At 37.9% G+C, this 22,587-nt stretch overlaps 1 protein-coding gene across 1 annotated transcript in view; it reads left to right on the forward strand.

Annotated features, from left to right (window-relative positions):
• dnmt3ab (DNA (cytosine-5-)-methyltransferase 3 alpha b) overlaps positions 1 to 14,537 on the forward strand; it is a 42,181-nt gene extending 27,644 nt beyond the window's left edge. The window contains exons 7-23 of the mRNA XM_079261969.1: positions 1,297 to 1,641; positions 3,690 to 3,848; positions 4,081 to 4,188; positions 4,403 to 4,559; positions 5,428 to 5,574; positions 5,949 to 5,993; positions 6,342 to 6,421; positions 6,545 to 6,657; positions 8,368 to 8,551; positions 8,868 to 8,952; positions 9,751 to 9,896; positions 10,305 to 10,395; positions 10,507 to 10,655; positions 11,145 to 11,230; positions 12,611 to 12,680; positions 13,019 to 13,137; positions 13,288 to 14,537. Of these exons, the coding sequence (XP_079118095.1) occupies positions 1,297 to 1,641; positions 3,690 to 3,848; positions 4,081 to 4,188; positions 4,403 to 4,559; positions 5,428 to 5,574; positions 5,949 to 5,993; positions 6,342 to 6,421; positions 6,545 to 6,657; positions 8,368 to 8,551; positions 8,868 to 8,952; positions 9,751 to 9,896; positions 10,305 to 10,395; positions 10,507 to 10,655; positions 11,145 to 11,230; positions 12,611 to 12,680; positions 13,019 to 13,137; positions 13,288 to 13,429 (2,226 nt within the window). The 3' untranslated portion in view covers positions 13,430 to 14,537. The remainder of the gene's footprint in view (positions 1 to 1,296; positions 1,642 to 3,689; positions 3,849 to 4,080; positions 4,189 to 4,402; positions 4,560 to 5,427; positions 5,575 to 5,948; positions 5,994 to 6,341; positions 6,422 to 6,544; positions 6,658 to 8,367; positions 8,552 to 8,867; positions 8,953 to 9,750; positions 9,897 to 10,304; positions 10,396 to 10,506; positions 10,656 to 11,144; positions 11,231 to 12,610; positions 12,681 to 13,018; positions 13,138 to 13,287) is intronic.
• The last annotated feature ends 8,050 nt before the right edge of the window (positions 14,538 to 22,587 follow it).

Genomic DNA, 22,587 nt, shown 5'->3' on the forward strand with positions numbered 1-22,587 from the left:
CTCCGGGCTAAATTCATGAACTCTCCCCTCGCTCTCAGTCTGTCAGTTTAATCCAGCCTTCATCAGGAAGTACTCATCCCACTTGACAAAGATGATTATGGGTTGTTTCACCACATTCATATAACAGCTTAACTAACATTTGTAAGTTTTTTGCAGTTTACCATCTGGATCCACACATCCCAGCTGGCTGTGGAACACTAACTCCAGTATGCTTGTGTTGGAGCCAAGAAGGCTGACACATATGGCCAAAAGCTTTGAACCATCCATCCAGCACTCCACTACAGATATTTATAAACCACAGCAGAGCTTCTTGATTGAAGAGCACATTTCTACTCTTCTGCACCGAAACCCCTCCCCACGCCGTCGAGGCACCCCCCTCCTCCCTTTAAAAGCACTATTGTTTACTAGTAACCCTGCGGAGGAGGACGAAGAGTCGCTTTTTCTTCTTCACTTTTTTCTCTTCCTCCCGCACTCCCGCCCCACCCCTGGACATTTACAGTAGAAGTGAGACCTGAGAATGTGAGAAACTCTTGAGGAATATGAGCACAGCTGTGCTGCACTGCTCTCACGTGGCGCCTATAGTACGACCAGCACATGACGTATAGGTCTGCTTATACTGTCTGTGCGCATAAAAGAAAAAAAGAAAGTTAGGATGTGTGTTCTTGTAAGTTCTATCCTGTGTTTGTTTGAGAGAAAGGCATCATAATGAGTGCAGCTGTTGGGGATTTGCTGCGAGAGGCTTAAGTTCTGGCCGTGCCTCGTCCTCTCTAATTGACCTAGCGGTTCAGTGTCAGGTACCACAAACCCTGTGAACTCTCCTCTGCATCTCTGGACACTAAAAAGCTACTGTACACTCTGATGGTAGCGAAAAAGGCCTTTTTTAGAGATGAAGTTATGTTTACAAAGTTTTTCAGATTCCAGCTCTACACTTCGTTAGTAGAGGAGCTTTACTCAAGTTACAGCTAGCCTCTGTTTGTACTGTAGCTGCTTGTTGTATAGTCTCGTGCATGAAGTTACTGCACAAGAGTAACTACAAAAAGCTTGTCATCCTCTTACTCAGTGCCTGTTTTTTGTTAATATTATTATTATTATTATTATTACCACTACTGGTTTTTTTTTTATCAAGCCATTTCACCAAAAAAGCTTTGTCACTCTGTTAAAATGGCACCTGGTAGACCATATTTCTATCAAATACTGTCTTTAAGCTTCAAAAAGCATTGCCACTTCAAGTCAGTGATTGCACTAATCCTTCCAATAGCCCTGTCCTCACCCCTGTTGTCCCTTGGCTTGTTTCAGGCAGAGAAAAAGGCCAAAATGATGTCAGCGATGAACGTGATAAAGGATCATGAGGAGAGTGAAACAGAGACTCAGAATGAGGAGGTCTCAATAATCAAACACCTACAGCCTTCAAGTCAGCAGCAACCACCTCAGCCTCAGCTGCACACTCAGTCACAGCCTCAGTATCAACAGCAATCGCAGCCGTCGCTGCCACAGCTACAGCAACATAAGCAGCAACCTCAGCAGCAGCAGCAGCCTACTGACCCAGCTTCTCCCACTGTGGCCACCACCCCTGAGCCTGTCGCCATTGGAGGAGGAGAAAAAACTTCCCCCAAGTCTGCAGACACTGAGCCCGAGTATGAGGTGAGATTATATTGCGTTTTGTTTACACCGGTTGTGTGTTATTGTAAGCTAACAGAATGAATCATAATGAATCCTTGTTTAGTCATTTATGGGTTTTTTTTTTATGTTTGCTTATTTCAGTTGTTACCAGTCTGAAAGTTTATATTACCAATTCACCAGATTTTAAGATGCATTACATAACATTTCACGACTGAGTTGTCCCAAAATTTTGTATTCCATGGAAAAAAAACCATGAAAAAAAAGGCATCAGTGATGAGAAGGATAAACGTTAGGACACAGCTGCACAGTTTAGGCATTATAAGGCATTATAATGTCATCTAGACAATATCTTTTTCAGAGAAGATTGTTTATTTCCAAACTACGTTCTGCTTGGATTATAACAGCATGGCTCTGTGGTTAAAAAAAAACAAAAAAACAACATTTGGTGCTTTATGAAATGAAAGATAAAACGGAGACTAAGGAGACATGAAGTTTGTTTACTGTAATATCATGAGATGCTTTCTATCGAGTTTAGCACTTATATGATTGCATCAGCTAGTCGTTAACGTTTTCACTAACTACATTTTAAAAGGGCCTTCCATGGCTCAGCCCCTGTAATCCAGACATGTTGTCTAGAGTCCCTCATCACAACAAAATCCACCATCATATTGACAGGATGTAACTTACTTTTGAAATACACAGCGTCTTAGTTTTTTGTGCAGTTCATCCTGTTTACATACACTACTGCACGGCTCCAAACACACGTATGTGCAAACTGAACTCTATCAGTTCAAACATGTCATGCACTTCTGTTGTCACAGATTCACAAATAAACATGAAAGAATGGAAAAAGCAACATTAGCCAACATCTAGTGTTTTAATTGAAATAGTATATTAGAACATGTTTGATATTTTAATGTTAAGCTTCCCAGCGTCATTGGATTTGGACATATAAAGATCTAACTCGGACTGTTGCTTTTATTATTAGGGGTGTAAAAAAATGTTTATATATTGTAATATTGCAGTATGTCATGTGACAGTATTATATCGATATTCAAAAGCACTGTATCAATTTAATCAAACAATCTTAACTGATGAGGCAGATTATAATTTATTTATTCATCTTGTACATAAAAATCATGTTTTTATTTATTCTGCAGAGAAATGTAGATCCTCTGTTTTTATTCAGTAAGTTGACGTCAAGCATGCAACAGCGTTCAGTGTTTACTACCAGTAAAGAAAAATCGCAATATATTGTCTTTCTTATAGTATCCTGATATATTGCAATATATTGTATTGTTGACCCCTATCGTGATACATATCATATCGCCAGATTCTTGCCAAAACACACCCCTATTGACTATAAATAGTGCAGGATCTCAAACAGGAACAGATAAATGAAGAAAAATCCTTGTTTGTCATTCTGAACATGTGTTGTATTCTCTAAATGCAAACATTTTGTGTGATTTTGCATCCCCACCAACACCAGTAAACAGCAGATCACAGAATTTACAGGAGTGGTAAAAGTTTATGTATAAAGGCAGCTACACTTTGGATAAGAAAAGATTTATCTTCTTGCTGCTGTTAAATGTAGCTTTATGAGATTAAAGTATTTTGTCATTTTTATTTAATTTGTGGGGTTTTTTCTTGGCAATTCCATCTTTTTCTGTTCTCTTCTAAAGATACAAAAAGTATAAAGTGTAAAAAAAATCTCTATACTCCGTACTTGCCCAAAATTAAATTTTTTAATGGTGTTTATCTTTGGGTGTTTAATGAAAAAAAGTGTCTTTTTTTTTGTATATCATTTGCTGCATTCCTCTGTTGTTATAAAACAAATAAGCTAATGATACAAACGAACTAGTAAAAATGATAAATAAAATTCCGTTACGTGTGTTTAATTAATCATCTTTAAATTTATCAATATATTTATTTTGTTGTGTGTTTGTTTATGTTATTGTAGGTGTAAATAAGCTTTTGGTATTTTGACCAAATCATTTCAACATCTCAAAGCATGCTATTTGAAAAGATTTTTACCGCTATGCATGATTTGCTTTTCATTTTGGCTGAAGGATGGTCGTGGTTTTGGCATCGGTGAGCTGGTCTGGGGAAAGCTGCGAGGCTTCTCGTGGTGGCCAGGCCGCATCGTATCCTGGTGGATGACGGGCCGGAGCAGAGCTGCTGAGGGGACCAGATGGGTCATGTGGTTTGGAGATGGAAAGTACTCAGTGGTGAGTGTTTGGAGCCAACATTAATATTTCTGTCAGGTGATTTTTCTGGGGAACCACTAAGGGACAACCACATGCTCTATTAACAAGCTTTAATTGGTTCATTTGCCCAATCTGTTGTCCTTTCATTGTAGAAATGTCATATATTTTACTGTCTTGATACATTTGTTGCAAAGCATATTTATTACTATGTAAAGGAAGAACTATTTGGATTTTATTTGTATATAATTTACAGGTCTGTGTGGAGAAACTCATGCCTTTAAGTTCCTTTAATAATGCCTTTCACCAACCAACTTATAACAAGCAGCCCATGTACAAGAAAGCTATTTATGAAGTGCTACAGGTGAGTTGTGCATAAAAGTTATTTTCACTGTTCACTATTATATTGTATGTTTCATAGTGTAGTTCATTTTATAGATAGAGATAGCATGTAGCTGGGGACTGTAGGCAGCTGAAGTTAAGAATAATTTACAAACCTAAATCACTCCATGCTGTATGATAAGGATAAGCTGTTGTTAATATGCTTTTGATTGTGGTTTTTTTTAATATTTTTGCAGGTGGCTAGCAGCCGGGCTGGGAAAGCCTTCATAGCCTGTCCTGACAGTGATGAGACTGAAACGTCCAAATCTGTTGAAATGTTAAACAAGCAGATGATTGAATGGGCTATGTCAGGGTTTCAGCCCACTGGACCTAAGGGCTTAGAGCCGCCAGAGGGTAAGAAAGAAGATGAATTCACAAACGTAAACAAATGCTGCTAACATGTTGATATGCACAAACAGACAGATAGACAGATTGGTGGGTGGATGGATGGATGTATATTTTGTTCCAAACAAAAAAAAAAAAAAAGACTCAGTTTTTATCAGCACTCGAATGCACCATGAAGCATCTCAATGTTATCAAGAAGTCTGGAAATATAAAAAATTTTTGTTTCAGTTGTTTTATATTTTGCACATGGAATACATCATACATGTGCAGGTTTTCCAACATTAAGTACTAAATGGTTTACAAATCATGTATTATACATATGCAACAATACAGTAGGGGTGTGAAGATATGCTTTTGTCTCGAATCGATTTGATTCCGATTTTTTGGGTACCGATTCGATTTAAATTGCGATTCTCACAAATCTCCAATATTGCTGATTTTTGTAGATTAAAAACAAAAAAATGTATAAAACATTTTTTTTGCTCGTCATTTTTCTTCATTTCAATGAGGGAAAAAACGAACACAGTAGCCAAACCATAATTTTGCTGCCATAATGCCCAAGAACACAAAGTAAAATGTTCAATAAAAACAGTAAAAATGACAAAAATTTTACAGAGCAATAATTTTATTTAAAAAAAAAAAAAAAAAAAAGAAAAGATTTTTTTAACACAAAAATCAATTTTAAAATTGTGAAGAAAAAAAAAAATCCAGATTTCTGATTTTTTGATTTGATTTTCCCACCCCTGCAATACAGTCTGCTTTTTTCCTCCCAAATTAACCTGTGGATGGTTGAAAGTTGACATATAATTCAATTAGGAATATTATGATCAGAAATATATCAGTAATATTGCTTTTTCTTATGCGCTGTTCACCCCAGAGGAACGTAACCCATACAAAGAGGTGTACCCCGAGATGTGGGTGGAGCCAGAAGCGGCAGCGTATACGCCTCCTCCAGCCAAAAAGCCACGTAAAAGCACAGCTGAAAAACCCAAGGTCAAGGACATTGTTGATGAGAGGACACGAGGTAAGACTTATTGTCTGTGAGCATATATGACAGTCACAGCAGTATTCTGTCCCTTGGGAAAAAGCCTTAGAGACATAAGCATAAGTGATTTGAGGAGTAGCGTTTAAGCAAGAGGTTCATTAGTCCAAGATCTTACCAGGCAAAAGTAAGATCCTACCAGAGGCATTCAAAAAAAGCTTTATATTCAGTGTTACTCGACTTCTGAATGATCTCCCTGGTAGATTGTGGGTTTTAAAGATGGTTTTTATATTGTTTTCCACGCCCAAATCCAATGAATGAATCCAGGAAAGAAAAAAAAACGAAAATTCTAATTTTGAACTTTTTACCTTTAATAATTGGCTGTGAATTTTCATAACTTTCATTTCTGTTTTTAGAGCGGCTTATATATGAAGTGAGACAAAAGTGCCGCAGCATAGAGGGTAAGTGTTGTGTCCTCTGACGGCTCCTGCTTGCAGCTGCACACTCAGGGCGCCTTCAGGCACCTTTACACTTGCCTCTGTTGTTGACAAGCAGAACAACTGAAATGCATACATCTGTGTCCAAAAAAAATTATGTGAGCGTAAAATGAGAAGAAATAACATTTCCATGATTTATGTCACCCTACTGGCTAGGTTGTGTGTTCTAACTAAACATACCAGCTATGCTAATTAGACCAACTAGATCTGCATCCCAGCTGTTTAAATAATTTCACAGTAGTGTGAGTTCAGAGTATTCACACCGTTCTGACCCTGCCTGTTAAATAATGGCACATGCTTCTCTCCCTGCAGACATCTGTATCTCTTGTGGAAGTCTGAATGTTAGCATTGAGCACCCTTTGTTTGCTGGAGGAATGTGCCAGAGCTGCAAGGTGAGCTGAAGCCCTCTTTAAGTCTGACTCGTCTTAAAAGATATTCACAACTCATGCAATGAACTGATGTAAAGGTTTAATTCTCAGTGTGTCTCACTCTGTGGTCTCTCTCTTTACTTTCAGAACTGCTTCCTAGAATGTGCATATCAATACGACGATGATGGTTATCAGTCGTATTGCACTATTTGCTGTGGGGGACGTGAGGTGCTCATGTGTGGAAACAACAACTGCTGTCGGTGAGGTTTCCACTGGGGTCTGCCCTTTTTTTTTTTTTTTTTCCTCGAGGAAAGCTTCTTTGGAACTAATCTCACTATTGCAACAAACCAAACCCACCACTGTGCTGCTTTTGGATGTTTTCCCCTGTAGAATTATTTATCCATAAGTGTAAAAACTGCAGGTCTGGTACAGTTAAAAAAAGTAAGTTAGAAGAGTTTATTTTCCCTTCTGGCTGCATTGGTTGGAGATGCGGACTTTATTCTGGATTAATCAGAGCAAGTTTATATTGTCTGGGGAACTGTTGCGATTAGAAATGGATGTCTTTATTTGTTCTCTGTGAGCTTAAAGATGGACACATGTATCCGCTCTGGCACCTTTAAAATGGGAATATAGGATTTATAAAAATAAATAAAAGGTTTTGCTCGTAGCAGTAGTTTATATCTTTGCAATTCAAAATGACTGAGCGGACACTAAGTTAATCAGTCATGTGTTCTTTAAAATTTGAACATAAATCAGCAACCAGAAAGCTCAACGAAGAGAGCATTGACCAAAGCAGATTATGCATTTTTTCTTTAAAGTCGTTTTAACAGAAATAAAATACGTAAAATCCCTTTTTATACTTTTTCCATTGAACATGGTTTATTGCATGTTCAGCTGTTTGAGACGTTCTGCGTCTACAGTTTCCTACTAATTTAGGGCTGTCAGTGTCCCAGTGTTTATGGATGTTATTGAGCATTTAAGTAGTAGACAAAAGACTAACTTCACATAGATTTGATAGGAAGCCATAATTTCTAATTCACAATGTTTTTTTAAGATCTTGTTTTTATACGGAATATACAATTGTGGATTTGTAGGCGGCCACAAATCTCACTGATACCATGGTAGTTCTGACCGTGGTCCAAGATCATGCAGTTCAGATGGAAGAGCATCTTGTAACTTGTATAATAAAGTGTGGTTGCACAGTCCATCCACTGATTAATGAATCCCACAGAGAGAAACTGAGTAGTTGTAGAAAAATACTATTGTGAACAGATGGAGCCTTGTGCCATACATGGCGAACTGATCGCTACACAATGCTTTGTTGTGTGTTTTTATGATGGTAAAATGACATTTGAATGACTTTGATTATTGAAGTTCCGCCACGCACAAAGCAATGAAAGTCTTAAAGGAAAGTTTGTTAAAACACGGGAAGTTCAGGGGGAAGACTTTTCTCATATTTCCCCTGAAACAACTGCTCTCCACTCTGATCTCTGGGGGTTCTTCCAGTTAAATAAAATGAATAAAATTACTGCCAGACCAAGTTATATCTCAAAAAGATTCAAGATTTATTCCCTGCCAGACACATTTGTGGGAAATGTCATTGAACATCTCTTTTTTTTTCTCCTTAAAAGGAAATGATGAGAGTCTGTTGAACAGAGCGCTCCTGATTCCTTGTTACCATTTCATCATTTCTTTCTTTCATCAGTTTGATGCAATCAGTTGCTTTCTATTATAGGCTATGTATGAATTGGCTTGAAATGATGTTGATGTTGATTCGTGTATGTAAAGTGCCCTGTGACAACATTATTGAGAAGTGGCGCTATACAAAATAAATCTGAATTGAATTGAAGTGTCAAAAGATACGCATGTGGGCTAGAAGAAACATAATTATGTAACATCAAGTTCTTTTCTGCTTGTTGATCCTCAAAATGAATACGCTGCTCTCATCATGGAGTGTATTTCTTCATCAGGTGTTTCTGTGTGGAGTGTGTGGACCTCCTTGTCGGTCAGGGAGCTGCCCACGCTGCCATCAAAGAGGACCCATGGAACTGCTACATGTGCAGTCAGAAGGGCGGATTTGGTCTGTTGGAGCATCGCACAGACTGGCCCAGTCGTCTCCAGACCTTCTTTGCAAATAATCATGACCAAGATTTTGTGAGTGATTCACTTTCTGGCCGTAAAGTCTGATACAGGGGTGTCCAAAGTCGGTCCTGGATGGCCACTGTCCTGCAAGTTTTCCATGTATCCCTTCTTCAACACGCCTGGCTTCCATGAAATGGATCCAACCGACAATGAAGTTCTGCACAATGACCGCTCCATTAGAGTCAGGTGTGTTGGAGCAGGGATACATGGAAAATCTTTGGGCTTGTGCGCATTGGAGACCGGAGCTGGACACCCCTGGTCTAATTGCTCGCTTACAGAATTTTTTCACATTTCACTTTCCTTAACTTTTTTTAATGGTGAATTTCAGGATCCACCAAAGCTTTACCCCCCAGTCATGGTGGAGAAGAGGAAGCCCATTCGTGTTCTGTCACTATTTGATGGCATAGCAACAGGTCAGGCAGGAAACTCATTTCATCTACTTGTCTGATCATTTGTAATTCTTAAAAGATTTTCAGTCAACACATGTAACATCAGTATTGAAGAGGAAATGTTATGACTTCACTTGATTTACAAGCTGAATGAAACTCCTGAACTTAATTTTCAGTCTCACAGGCTCGACACACGAGCGGGCGACGCTGCTTACCTCCATTCATTTCCTATAGAAGTTGCGAAATGAGGCAAACATTGCTGCCGTCGTCCAGCACAGCAACAGGCAGCGATCATACTTGTGAAGTTTCACACTCGTTCACACACATGGGGGCTTGCGAGGCAACACAAGAAAGTTGAACTACAACCAATCCATGAGGCTTTTGTTGATTGATTAAGTAGAACGTGAATTTTTTTCCGGATCAGCATTGAGATCTGACATGAAACGGTGAAATTCACCAAGATGTTTCATTGTTTTTAAAACAGGATGAACCCAGGGTTGTTTTTTCTTCTGTCAAGTACAGAAAGTCATTCTTCATGCTTTGTCTGTCACGGACTGCGGTGAAAATGCCAAAATTCCCTCCACTGTCATAACCAATCAAATTTCTTGGAGACAAGCGATCCAAGCGCGTGATGCATGACAGTGTTGCTGCTGTCTGTTGAGTCCCACGTGTTGGGTTTCACATGGGTGGCGATGAATTTTCCTGTCGCTGTCGTTTCTCGCTCCCCGTGTGCCGAGCCCATAAGTGCAATCTTTGGTTCATAATAATAAAATCTTCACTTGTTTATTGTTCGTTTCCTTCTCTTTCTCTTCACTCCTGCAGGGCTGCTGGTGCTGAAAGAACTTGGCATCCAAGTGGATCGCTATGTAGCTTCTGAAGTGTGTGAAGACTCCATCACTGTGGGCATCGTCCGGCATCAGGGTCGAATCATGTATGTCGGTGATGTGAGGAACGTCACACGCAAACATGTGAGTTTATGTCCCTTGCATTGAGTTGCTCAGGATGGCTGGTTGACGCTTGTGCCAGACAGTGGGTTTATTTTACTGATTTCTAAAACTAAAGATGGATCTGAAACAGTCACAAGAAAGGATAAAGGGCCAAATTAAGACTTCAGACTTAAAAAAAAATTGACCTTTTTATTCAGTTTTTCTTTGGTCATGCTTTAAAGTGTTAAAGATGGGGAAAAACAAGCTTATGATAGATAACTTAATAAATACCGACTCTAAACTTGAAGAGGATTGGCTCTCATTGCTCAGCTTAAATATTGTTAAGGATGAATCTGAAAAAGTTGAAACCTTACGTGGCACATGGTACCAGACATACAATCTAGCATAATTAAACTAAACATAAATGCTCTGTCTCTTATCTCTGCACAGATTCATGAGTGGGGTCCTTTCGACCTCGTTATTGGTGGAAGCCCATGCAATGACCTCTCCATAGTCAATCCTGCTCGGAAGGGACTTTACGGTACGTTTAAACTGCTTATTTTACAATATGTGTTGCATAATGAACCAGAATTTACTTAGATTACGTCTTTTACTGTGCCTCTACCTTTCATAACATTTTACTGCCCCACAGAGGGTACTGGCCGCCTTTTCTTCGAGTTTTACCGACTGCTCCATGAAGCGAGGCCAAAGGAGGGGGACGACAGGCCTTTCTTCTGGCTCTTTGAAAATGTGGTTGCCATGGGTGTCAGTGACAAGAGGGACATATCTCGCTTTCTAGAGGTCAGCGTCCTCAGTGGCTGTACTAACAACAAACTGATGACATGCAGAAACTGCTTATAACAGCGGTCTCATAAGGATTAGCTGTATAATGAACGCCCCCTTGTGGTAATAACACATTATCATTACATCATTAGAGGGATGACTGACCCTCTTTACCTTGATCAAACGATCCTAATAAGCTCTTTCCATTGTGTTTTAATCAACTCCCAGATGGTTTCGTCAGCTTTCTGAATTGCATTTCGTCCAGTAAAGACCTGATTAGTAATTATGTTACAACCATCGCCATTTTAAAGTGAATATACTCGTTGGACAGTTTTCAATCTATGGAAGCAATTTAAAAGGTTTTTTTTTCCTCTTAATTATTTTTTTTAAAACTGCATACCGATTTTTTTAAACACATTAACAAAACAAAGTTGTTGTTTTTTTTTTTATACACACAGTATTTACCCAGGAGTCCTCTCTGATTGTTCGTCTTTGCTGTGCTTACAGTGTAACCCAGTGATGATCGACGCCAAGGAGGTGTCTGCTGCTCACCGTGCCCGTTACTTTTGGGGTAACCTTCCTGGCATGAACAGGTCAGTGGATGTAAAAATAGGACTCACGCGGAAGGGATGGCTTTTTATAAAATCTGTTTTTACAATAATAAAGTTTTACAGTCATGAATTAATGAAATAAAGCAAGAGAAAACTGAGAAAACATTAACATCACATTCTTAATATTATTTACCAGTCTTCTGCCCTTTTAGTGCTCTTAATTCTGTTTATTAGTTTGGAAAAAGCAATTGATGTAGAAGTTGTGTGCAAATTAAATATCTTATAAAAGCAAGGTCTTTTTCCACATTCAGTCATGCAAAACATGTTCCTTCAAAAGGTGTTTCAGCCCTGTTGCTAAGAAGTTAGGATACAGCGAGTGAGATCTAAATAATAATAGATAGATATTTTCTAATTCTAAGTTTGATTCCAGGAAAATACTTAAAGACTGAAAAGAAGATTAATTATTCTGTTTTATTTTTTCCTGAAGAAAGAGAGAAGAAGACACCATGAGACTAACACCAGGAAACTTAAATGCAAGCAAGCAACTCAGGTTGAGACAGATCAGATGTATAATTGTCATCAGTTGTTGTCCAACATTTCATGACAAATATTAACTGGCTTTTATAGTGCTGTGAAATGTACCCTTGATGGTCACAGTCTGAATGCAGCTCGTCTTGATTTTGCAGTTTAATGCTAACTTTAATGTAGAAAGTGCCTCCGTTGCATTTTCTGTCCTGTTGAAACAGCGACACAAGCGTTCTTTGCTGTTACTCATATAGCTTACATACGACGGAGTATTAGGGCCACAATGAGAAAAAAAAAATAGTGTTGGATTATTATTTTTTTCTCTGCTTTGCTAGAGAATAAAGTCGAAATGACAAGAATAAAGTCGAAATGACAAGAATAAAGTAGAAATACAGTTTCGAGATTCAAGTCAAAATGTCGAGGATAAAGTCGAAATGAGAACAAAGTAAAAAAAAAAAAAATAGACAGAGTGACCGCATGCTGTGTAGGCTACGTGTGTGCATGCAACTTCATGATGTATAAGTGAGTAGGTTACACACAAGGCATTGTGTTTTAAAGCATTTCAAATTCATATTGAAAACTCGACTTTAATATTAGCATTTTGGCTTTGTTCTCATCATTTCGACTTTATTCTCATAATTTCGACTTTATTCTTGAAACTATGTTTTACCTTTATTCTCGTCATTTCGACTTTATTCTCTAGTGAAGCAGAGGAAAAAAGAATAATATGACACTATTTTTTTTTCTCATTGTGGCCCTAATACTCCGTCGTACTTACAAGCTGGTTACACTTTATCTGTTTTTTTTTGTTTTTTTTTGTGGAGACAGTTTTAAAGAAAGCTGTAATTTGTACCAAAAGTGTAAATATAAATGGATCCTCTATGTGTTCGTCCCCAGGCCTTTGACAGCCATGTGCACTGACAGGCTGGACCTCCAGGACTGTTTGGAGCACGGCAGAACAGCTAAGGTACATTTGAAATATTGAGCTAATTAACAAAATGCATGGGGGGGTCATGAATATGATGCAATTGTGGAAAAATTGTTGTTTTTGCGGTGATGCATTTGTCATTTTGTCAAAGCTGATGTGTTAAATAAGCATCAGTTCAATTCAGAAAAGCAAAACCTTGCACGCTGCTGACCCCATGTGGCGGGAAGAGGTAATAAATACATAAAGCTTTCCAAAACTTTTTAAGCTGGCGTGCTGCTTTACAGATCAGATGTGTTATGAGACATTAAATAAAGAAAAAATAAACACCCACCTGTGTTTTTACATGAATGCTTGTTTATCCCTTTATTCTCTGCCAGTTTGACAAGGTGAGGACCATCACCACCAGGTCTAATTCTATCAAGCAGGGCAAGGACCAGCACTTCCCCGTCTTCATGAATGAAAAGGAAGACATACTTTGGTGCACTGAGATGGAGAGGTATGTCAACATAAATGATAAAACCAAATACGGGTAATACCGATGTCAGAATTTCAAGATTGTCTTTCTGCGTTTCCCTTTTGTTTTGCTCCCTTTCTGTTTGTTTTGGATGTGTTTGCGTGCGCTGGTTTGTGTGGTTGCTTTCATCAGGGTCTTTGGCTTCCCTGTCCACTACACGGATGTGTCCAACATGAGCCGACTGGCGAGGCAGAGGCTCCTGGGCAGGTCATGGAGTGTCCCAGTTATCCGCCACCTGTTTGCACCACTTAAAGATTACTTTGCCTGTGTTTGAGCAGCAGGAGATGTTGCTGAAAACCATTTAGGAACTACAATTATATATGATTAGATTTAAGAGCCTTGATCCTCAAATTATACTTTAGTATAATTTGGAAGCAAAGCAGTGACGTAGACTTCATATTATTTCTTGTATTTGAATTGTAATTCCTATTCTATTTAATTTTTTTTGTCATTTTACCTTTTAGCAGTGTTATCAAGTATTGTTCATTTGTTTGTGCAGGCTATACTTGAGACTATGCTTTCTGCTAAAGACACTGAGACATAGAAGTGCTAAACACATTTTGTATAAGAGAGGATAATGCGATGGGAAACACCAGAAAGACAGGACTTTTATCCTTTTTTTTTTTTTTTTTTATTTTTATTTAAGATATGTGAAATCTTTCCGCCGTGTGAGCGTACTGTATGTCAAGGCTGCAAGATCACCACCTGCAAGGCAGCCATGCTTCCAGCTACTGAGCCTCACAGAGATGTGAAGAGGAGGAAGGCGATTTTCTTCAGTGTCTGGAGAGCCGTGTCTCTGAAAATCCAAAATGCCAGATCACATATACCTCTTTGTTTACAGTTTCTACACACAACTGAAGGTAATAAAGGTACTACTGTTATATGGTTACAATACCATGGTGCTCCAAGATGATGCGAAACATCATAGCCCATGTGGCGCTCTGACTTAAGACAAAACAGTGCTCTTCAAACCTGTTGCTGGAATAACTTGTGTTTAATGTTTTTACATTTTAATGAGAAATATAGTCAGTTTTGTGCCGTTTTCTTCCCTTCAGAGGAAACATAAAGGTGACGGACATTACACTGCAACAAAGAGCCTGTCCTCTTTTACAGCTTTTATACCGTTTTTACTGGTGCTTATTCAATCTCTCGGCCTTGCTGCACTCAGGCTCACAGCCTGAATCTGCACAGAGAGTGACGCTAGCCACATGGGAGGTGATGTTTTCTGTCATTCCCAAAAAAAAAAAGAAAAAAAAAAAGAAAAAGAAAAGAAAAAAAAAGAAACAAGCAAACAGAAAAAAAACAAACTTTGGATCAAAGTCTGTGGTGAGCTACTTTTTTCTAGTTTCATCCTGACTTAACGATATTACTGTACAACTGTTAGTAAGCGTAGCTGCTGGTGGGGGGGCTTGGCGACCACACTGGGGGAGCGTTCTCCTCGTCCTCAGCGGCTACTTCTTTAAACTGAAACCTTGTCAGGTGCAAATCCTCAACAACATGGTGCGGCTTCACAAAGTTCTTCTACCTTTTTATAGCAATTTTGTGCTGTTTTATCAACATTATAAAGCACTTTTATATGTATACTTTCTTTTTTTTTTTCTCTCGATTTGTTTTGAAATATTGTTTCTTGTGAATTTTTTTTTGTTAGTTTTATGATGTGAAACTGATCTACCCTCGTGTAATACTTTTTGTATACAGTAGGGCTGTGCCAATAGAAGTGCAAGTATTGCTTTTGATATGTGAAACTCATGTTATTCGACTGTACAGTAAGTGGATTGACATCTGTAATCCCAAACTTCTTTCCTTTTTCACTGTCATCCATTTTGTTCTCAGTTTTCGAGCAACAACCCGTTATGTTGCCACCAAAATTCAAAGAATGTCTATTTCTATTAAGATTGTAAAATGTAAGACAGAGTTTAGGAGCAGCGTTGTCTGCTTTGTGTGATATCTTGTCCCTTGTGAAGGACGGTTGGGCCTCTGCTATTTCCCTGACAGTGATCATGTTGTTAAATTTTAAGTGCTGATTTATAAGATGGTTCACCAACTAAATTCTCTTGATTGTAACTTCAAAGCTAGATATGGAGGATTTAGGCAGCAGTTTGTCAAAACAAAAAACTGACATAGTGTTTGACGAGAATGTCAGCACTCAAAGAAAAGAGGCCAATAAAAGCAGATGTTATTACTTATCTATATCATATTTAAGATTCAAAATTTGAAATTTAATTTCTTTATGTAATTCATTTCTTAAGTGACCTTATTGCCATCTTTTTGTCCTGGGGCATGAGGCTCACAGTGAGCTCCTGCGCTCGGTGATAATTTAACCAGATGTTACCCACCCTCCCCCTCCTCTCATAACACTTAACATCCCTACATTTTTGTACATTTGTACATAGTTTTCTGGTTGCTGTTTTATTTTGTTTTGGGTCTTTTTTTTTATTTTTTATTTCTTATGAGATGTACAAATATAATTGTTTGCTAATATATATCATTTAAAATTTCTTAGGTTAAAAAGTAAAAATGGAGTGAGAAATTTGATTCAGATCTTACTTTAAGTGTTAGAAATTGGGAGACTTCAAGCTTTTTTTTCATCTGATTTGTTTGTCAAGTGAATCCAGGTGTAATATCTTGTGAGCTTAACATTGGCTGATGGACATTATTTAGAGGAACAGTTGTAGCTTCCCTGCACAGCCCTACTAAATGGTGGTTTTTTTTCGGTTTTCTTTGTTTTTTTCCAGCTTGTTTCCTTTTTAAGACTTTCAAAAGAGGGACTGTAGGTGTTTCCAATGGTGCTAAACATTTTATCTAATCAAGAAAAATATATTTGATTGGAAGAAAAATAAACATGTCTTGACAATGACTGTTTTTAAGTTCCTTGTAGTAATGAAAAATAACTATTATTTCACTCATAAATATATTAACAAAGGCATTTTAACTTTGTACTTGAAAAAAATAAGGATAACAAATAATGAAAGTTTTCCTATATTGTTTTAGACTAGAGATTGCTGTAGTTGGTGCTTATCTGTGGGAAAATCGTGTGAGATAAATAACTTACTGTAGCATACTGTATGCTTAATGCGCATTGCTTCTTAATACTACATTCCATGCCATCATATTCTCCATGTCTGTTTCCAGAAAGTTGCTCTGAATCAATGAGTATTTGTTTATTTCTATCAGGAAGAACTTTTCTTTTCACTGTTCAAGGCAGGTCAATACTTTTATATATGGTGAAACTGTTGATGCTCTCTGTGATTTCCTTTCTGTCATAAATGTTTTACGGCCTATATACGCGTTTTCTCAGCAACAGTTCGTAAAGCAAATGTAGCAGTCATTCTCAACTCTTACCCCCCACCCCCCCCCCCACCCCCCACCCCCACCCCCACCCCCTCATACTTACGTTTAGTGTCCAGAGAGAAGATAAAGGCTCCGTATGTACTTGTGCTGGAGAACACTTGAATAAATGTCTTGTTTTTGTGGGGAAAAAAAAAAAACTTGCTGGGTTTTTTTTTTTTTTGGTTTTTTTTTTTTTTTTTTTGCTTGATTGACAATTTGTCCATTTCAAAAGTAGTTACAGCTTTAACTTTATTATCAATTTTGAAACATGGGATAAACCGACATCCACTCGTTTTCAGTCAAAACATGAAATGTTGCATTTAAAAGAACCACATTAGGTTAATACTGAAGATAAGATAAATGTGGGAAAAAAATCTGAATTCATGAGAACATTTTAGAAAACACATTGTGAATGTTTTTTTTCCTAATTTAATTACATTTTTCAACAAGAATAATTTTCTTCTGTTTTTAAAAACTGATGGGATAATTATGAGCAAGGATGTCCACCATGATGGATGAAGTGTATCTGCAGTGCCGGAGGCTGCAGCTGCAGGACTGCAATATCAGAACCTTCACTTTAATATCTACTTTGTAATAATATAAATGATTAAGAATGATAAAGAGTTCACACTATGCATTGGGAAATGATACAATCATTACCCTGTACTTCATCAACTAATTATTTTGTCATGTCAAAAACTTGATGTGACACCACAAAAGCTAAAGATTACATTCGATTAGTGTGACATTGAAAGTTGATCCTGAAACTGTCACTGTAGACATGGTCCTCAAACTGCAGCAGTCGTTTCTTACAAACAGTAAACCCTGAAAAGACCTATGTGGCTAAAGGAACATCCTGTAGGATACTCAATAATATTCCTCCTTTTGCTTATTATTGTTGCTTCACTTTCTGTAGGTAGAGCATGGTTAGGGAACTAAACTAAATAACTAACTAAATAAATAACTAAATAAACTAAATAACTAATCAACTTTAAAAAAAAAAGAATTTACTCTTCTTCTTCCTATTATTATCATTTCATTGTAAAACAATTTGGTTAACAATCAGTTCTTTACACTTCCTGAAATGGATTTACCATTAGCTGACAACAAACTGTCTTGTTACTCTATGAAGTCTCACAGATCCTTTAAACAAAACTAGTTCTCACCCAGAATAAGTAAACTAACAGCTTCATTTCACAGAACTTATTAAAACCAAAAAAGAAAAAAAAAGAAAAACTACAAAAATAGATTAATTATTACTTCTTGGCATATGTCCAAAAATATTGACTCAATGTTTTACATTTGTATCACTTTCATACTGCTCACTTATTTTATACAAGATGACGCACCATTTTTCTGTGATAATGCCTCCACACAGACCTCACGTCACACCCACCACGCAGTCATTAAACTTAATCACCATCTATATTATTGTGGGAAGAAGCTGGACACCAATAGATCCCAAGTCTAGAAAGCAACACAAAAATATGAAAAGTTCACACAGAAATGTTCCAGGAGAGCAACGAAGCAGGGGATTGCCTCCTGTAATGCAATAGTGCTAACCTCCTGCACCATCATGCGTCTATTTATATGCTGTTCCACTTCCATTATGCAGGGCTCTAATAAAAGCAACCCTAATAATGGAGTAATTCTCCATATTTTCAGTTTGTTTTATTTTTTGAACATCCCTAAGGTAAAAAGTCTGCAAAAACATCTGGAACGAAAATGAGTCATTTAACAGATTTTTTAAAACTATGACTTTAGAAGAAAAGACATGTTTCTGATATTGTAAAAGCATTCCTTGTGTAAGAAATGTGAAATTTTCATTTCCTTTTATCATAAGACTTCCATCAGAATTACCTATTTTCTCATATTTACTTTTTACCTTACTCACTGGCATTATTCTAATATGTGACTATTACACAAACATGCGTTAAAATATGTCAAGATGAAAAGTGTTTTAGATTCTTGACCAGTAATTACCACTCTCATGACTAAATATCAGGAGGGTTGATGGAGGAAGATGTAAATATCTTTTGATCTTCAGTGTAGTTTTGATGCCATCAGGCATGGAAAAGGGGGCTGGTCCCTTAGGGTCTGGACACCTGAGTATTCACATCCTTTAGGGCTTCCCTGCTGCCTGATCAAGCTTCAACATGCTGCCATTCTTCAGCTCATTCACAGATGAGCTTGCACTTTTACCTTGTTTTGGAAAATTGCACCACCTGTTATGTTTTTCATTCATTCATAACTGGGAGCTGGAGTTCAGGAATACTAGAAAGGAAATCGTTGCTCTATGGAATAAAGCTGATAAATATCTTCAATCCATGATGTTCACTGTAAAAGTCGAGGAAATGCCCAGACTAGTCACAGATACTGTGTGTATGCTAATGGGCCTTAACAGCGTATATCATCATCATCACCCTCTTCCTCTGATAGTGGTACAGCCTCCTCTGGGCGGACACGCCCCAAGTCTAATGTAATTGGATGATGATGCAATCCAGCCTTGATTCAGAGCTGCTGATTGGAGCGTCAAGTCGTCGTACGGCTGGATGCTGCGTTCTGCGTCAAGTTACCAACAGCAACAAAGACTGGCACCGGAAATCATGTGCTGCACCTACAGCTGAAAGTGTAAGAAGTATACCCCGTTTGAGACGTTGAACTGCACTTCATCCATGTTGTAAACTTATTTCATAGGAAGACACCATGAATACTTGCTTTAATATGCAAAATCTTCTTTTTCAAGTCATCAAATGTTTCTCATATGAGCATAAACTTAAATATAATGACAAATTTAATCGTTATTTTAGCAAACATATATATGCAATGATTGTTTCACAGCACCAAGATGTGTATCTTGCTTTTTCATACAGCAGCATTAAGTCTTTGTTTTGTTTTCAGCAGGTGAAATGCAACATTACCACAGCTTTAAGGCAGTTTTATTTGGCTGAGCCTGAAGAGACATTATGTCTCTGTACATACAGCCCCATCATGGCTTCTATCACATAATCAGTAAACATAAAGGATCCAGTGCTTCATAAAAGACATCATGCTGCAAATAAGTTTTATAGTAAGTTTTTCTAGACTTCATATCAAGAACTGTTACTCTTCTCTGCATTATGCTCTACTGTCAGGTTGGTTTTGGTTCAATTTTCTCAAAGATTGCTACCAGAGAGCTGCTCTGACTGGTTGAGATAGTTTGCCCCCTTCTATTGAGACGCTTGTGAAGTCTTACAGTAGACATGGACGTGTCTGCCTCCTGAAGAGCGACTTGAATGGATGTCATACCTTTCCTTTACTATGGAAAGGTATCCACAATTATCCACCACCGTCGTCAGCTTTATATGCCATTTAATGCTAATAAGATCATAAGTTTGTTTGATCCTTTTTACAGAAGAAAGATGTTTCCATTTCCCTGAAAAGTGCTTTAACTGGATTAGTCATTGAAAGTCTTTTTTTTTTTTTTTTTTTTTTTTTTTTTTTTTTTTTTTTTTACAAATATAACCCAATATCGTGTATCCTGTGCATTATCCCTGGTAGAGAAAATTTGTGTTCTAAGGAAATTTTCTTTGGCAACAAAAGACGTAACTTACCTGCAAACGTTTCCGTGGCAGATGCTGGTTTAGGGTCTCATTCGCCACCAGTCAGTAATAGTTTTACTGTGAAAAGCTAAACCGGACGTCCTTCTTTAATCTACACGCTGGCTTCACAGTGATGATGCTGCGTTCTGCTGGTGGCAGACCGGTCGGGAAGGTATCCATCTGGTGTGTATGCGTGCGTGTGCGTCTCCTTGGGAAGTGCCATCCACGGATTTTGTTGCCTTCTGTTCCTGTCAGAAAGTAACCAGGGAGCCGCGTAGAGCAGCAGCAGCAGGCCCACTGAGGAGGTATGTGCTCCACATTATCAGCATAAATACGGCACGAGGGCTTTGGCGGCTCAGTCTGAGAGGGGAAATCCTCTCCTGCAGTCTGGAGACTTTGTTTCCACGCCGCCCTGTCTACGCCTCTAAGTGTCTGCCCTGCTTGCTGTTCCTGCCATCCTCCTCGGGATTTATCCACACCCTGAAGTACAACCACACCTCTTTACCAAGCAAAGGGACCGAAGACCTTTTTTTTTTTTTTTTTTTTTTTTTTTTTGTAAATGCGAAGCCCTTTTGCGGCATTTAATGGCAAATAGGTCTTTATTAAAGACAGGGAAGAGGAAAGGAGGTTTTAAAGTCGCTAATGAACGCTGTGCAACCAATCATGATGGAGACCGGTTTCTTTGTGTCAAGTGGCACAAGTGCAAGTGTCAACATCTCACTGCGTCCACATTAATAAACTTGATCCGTGCACAAAATTACTCGGAATGCCACTAAATACGTTTATTAAATCATATTTTTAGCGGGAAAATTAAATATTGAATTTAGTCCAAAATGCTCACCCTTTCAGTGGTTTCTTTGTAAACAACTTCAGCAATGTTTGCGCACTTATTGGCACTATTTTGTGAGAACAACTTGGTTGTACCTGTAGCGGCCCCTTTAAGCTATAGGAGACGAGGGAACGTGTCAGTTTTACATGAAACCTGTTAGTATTAGAGGGTGGATGTATGCGGCCACATCTCACTATCCTCCATCAGATCTAAATGTGTAAAGGAGTCCATGCCATGCAGTGAAGTTGCCGCACCCTCATACGTACGCGTCCTGCGCGCACGTAAGCGCAAAGATGGACACACACTCGTTTTACACACGCACACAAATAAGCCCATCACTGCTACAGAAGTGTGGAGGGAAGAAAGAACGGTGCAGGACAGATGTTTCACACTGTATCTTTGTTTATTATGACAAATAATACCAGAGAGAAGCTTAATGACACCTTTTATACTCCAGAACTGGAACCAATGAATCTAACTCCACTGAATTTTAATGGGGCACAAGTAAATATTAAAAAAGATTTTTACATATATGTTTTTGTGGTCAAAATATTTGTGCTTAAATTTAAAAAAAAAGAAACTGGACTGAAAAGGGTGTAATCTGTTACAACACATACAATGTGGATCTTTGTTACAAGATGCATGTGTCTGTTTTAAGGCAGCTTAAAACAACCTCTCTATATATAAAAGGCAAAAATAACCTTTTTATGGTAGAATTTTCTCCCACAGTCACCAGTAATAAACATTCAAGACGATAGAACTCCTTTCCACTCCATGGTGTGGCTTAACTTAATTTAAATCTACTCACATTGGTCTGTGGCTTTCTGTTATGCATGTGTCCAGGTACATTGTTTGGCAGCTATACCATTAAGATTGTAGATTTATATACTGATTTTTGTCTGGTGACTAACTTTTACTCTGGAAAATAAGGGTTTCATTTCTGCATCTTAAGGTTTAGCTTGCAGAAATGTAGTCTATCAAAAAAGGTACAAACAAGGCGTTTCAGATAAACCTTTGTTTATTTTAATAGGTACAAAATTATCATTGACAACTTGAAGTTCATAACTTTAATGTATAAGCAAACAGTAATGCTAAATTCTTGATAAAGACATGTGAATGTGGTGGTTTGCACTATTATGTTATAGGACAGTCAAGTAGATACAGAAATGTAAAATTGAGCAAGATATTGTCCAGCTGTAGCAAGAAAGTTTACATATACAGTTTGTATCCTTATGGAACCATTCCCAGACTTGTACTGTCAAGTTTTTAGGTGTTCATTGTATTTAAATTAAAAAAAAGTAACCAGTTTCAGCCTTTGTATTCCATATAATAAGCCTCACAGTGTGTTGGGCATCATTGTAAGTAGCTTTATGCCTCTTTAGTCTCTAAAATAATGGCCTTATTGACCCTTGTTAGGCTTATTGTGAACCATAACTGGACTCAGCTTCTTTTCGTTTTGACCACATCATCACCGTGCGCTGGAGCGTCAGGTCTCAGGCAGAGACTGACACAGCCTACTTAATGCTGAAGCTGATGTCAGTCATAGTGTGACAGACTGGTCACAGAGTCGCGTCGCCGAGCCTTCTCTCCTCTTTAGTCTTATTAATCATCTCAAAATGAGGTACTGAAAAAAGTTCATTCTCTTATTCATTGCCTTTTTTTTTTGTTATTTAATAAGTTAGAGTTGTTTCT

This window comes from Telmatherina bonti (genome assembly GCF_933228915.1).
Source record: "Telmatherina bonti genome assembly, chromosome: 22".
In the NCBI taxonomy this organism is placed as follows: domain Eukaryota; kingdom Metazoa; phylum Chordata; class Actinopteri; order Atheriniformes; family Telmatherinidae; genus Telmatherina; species Telmatherina bonti.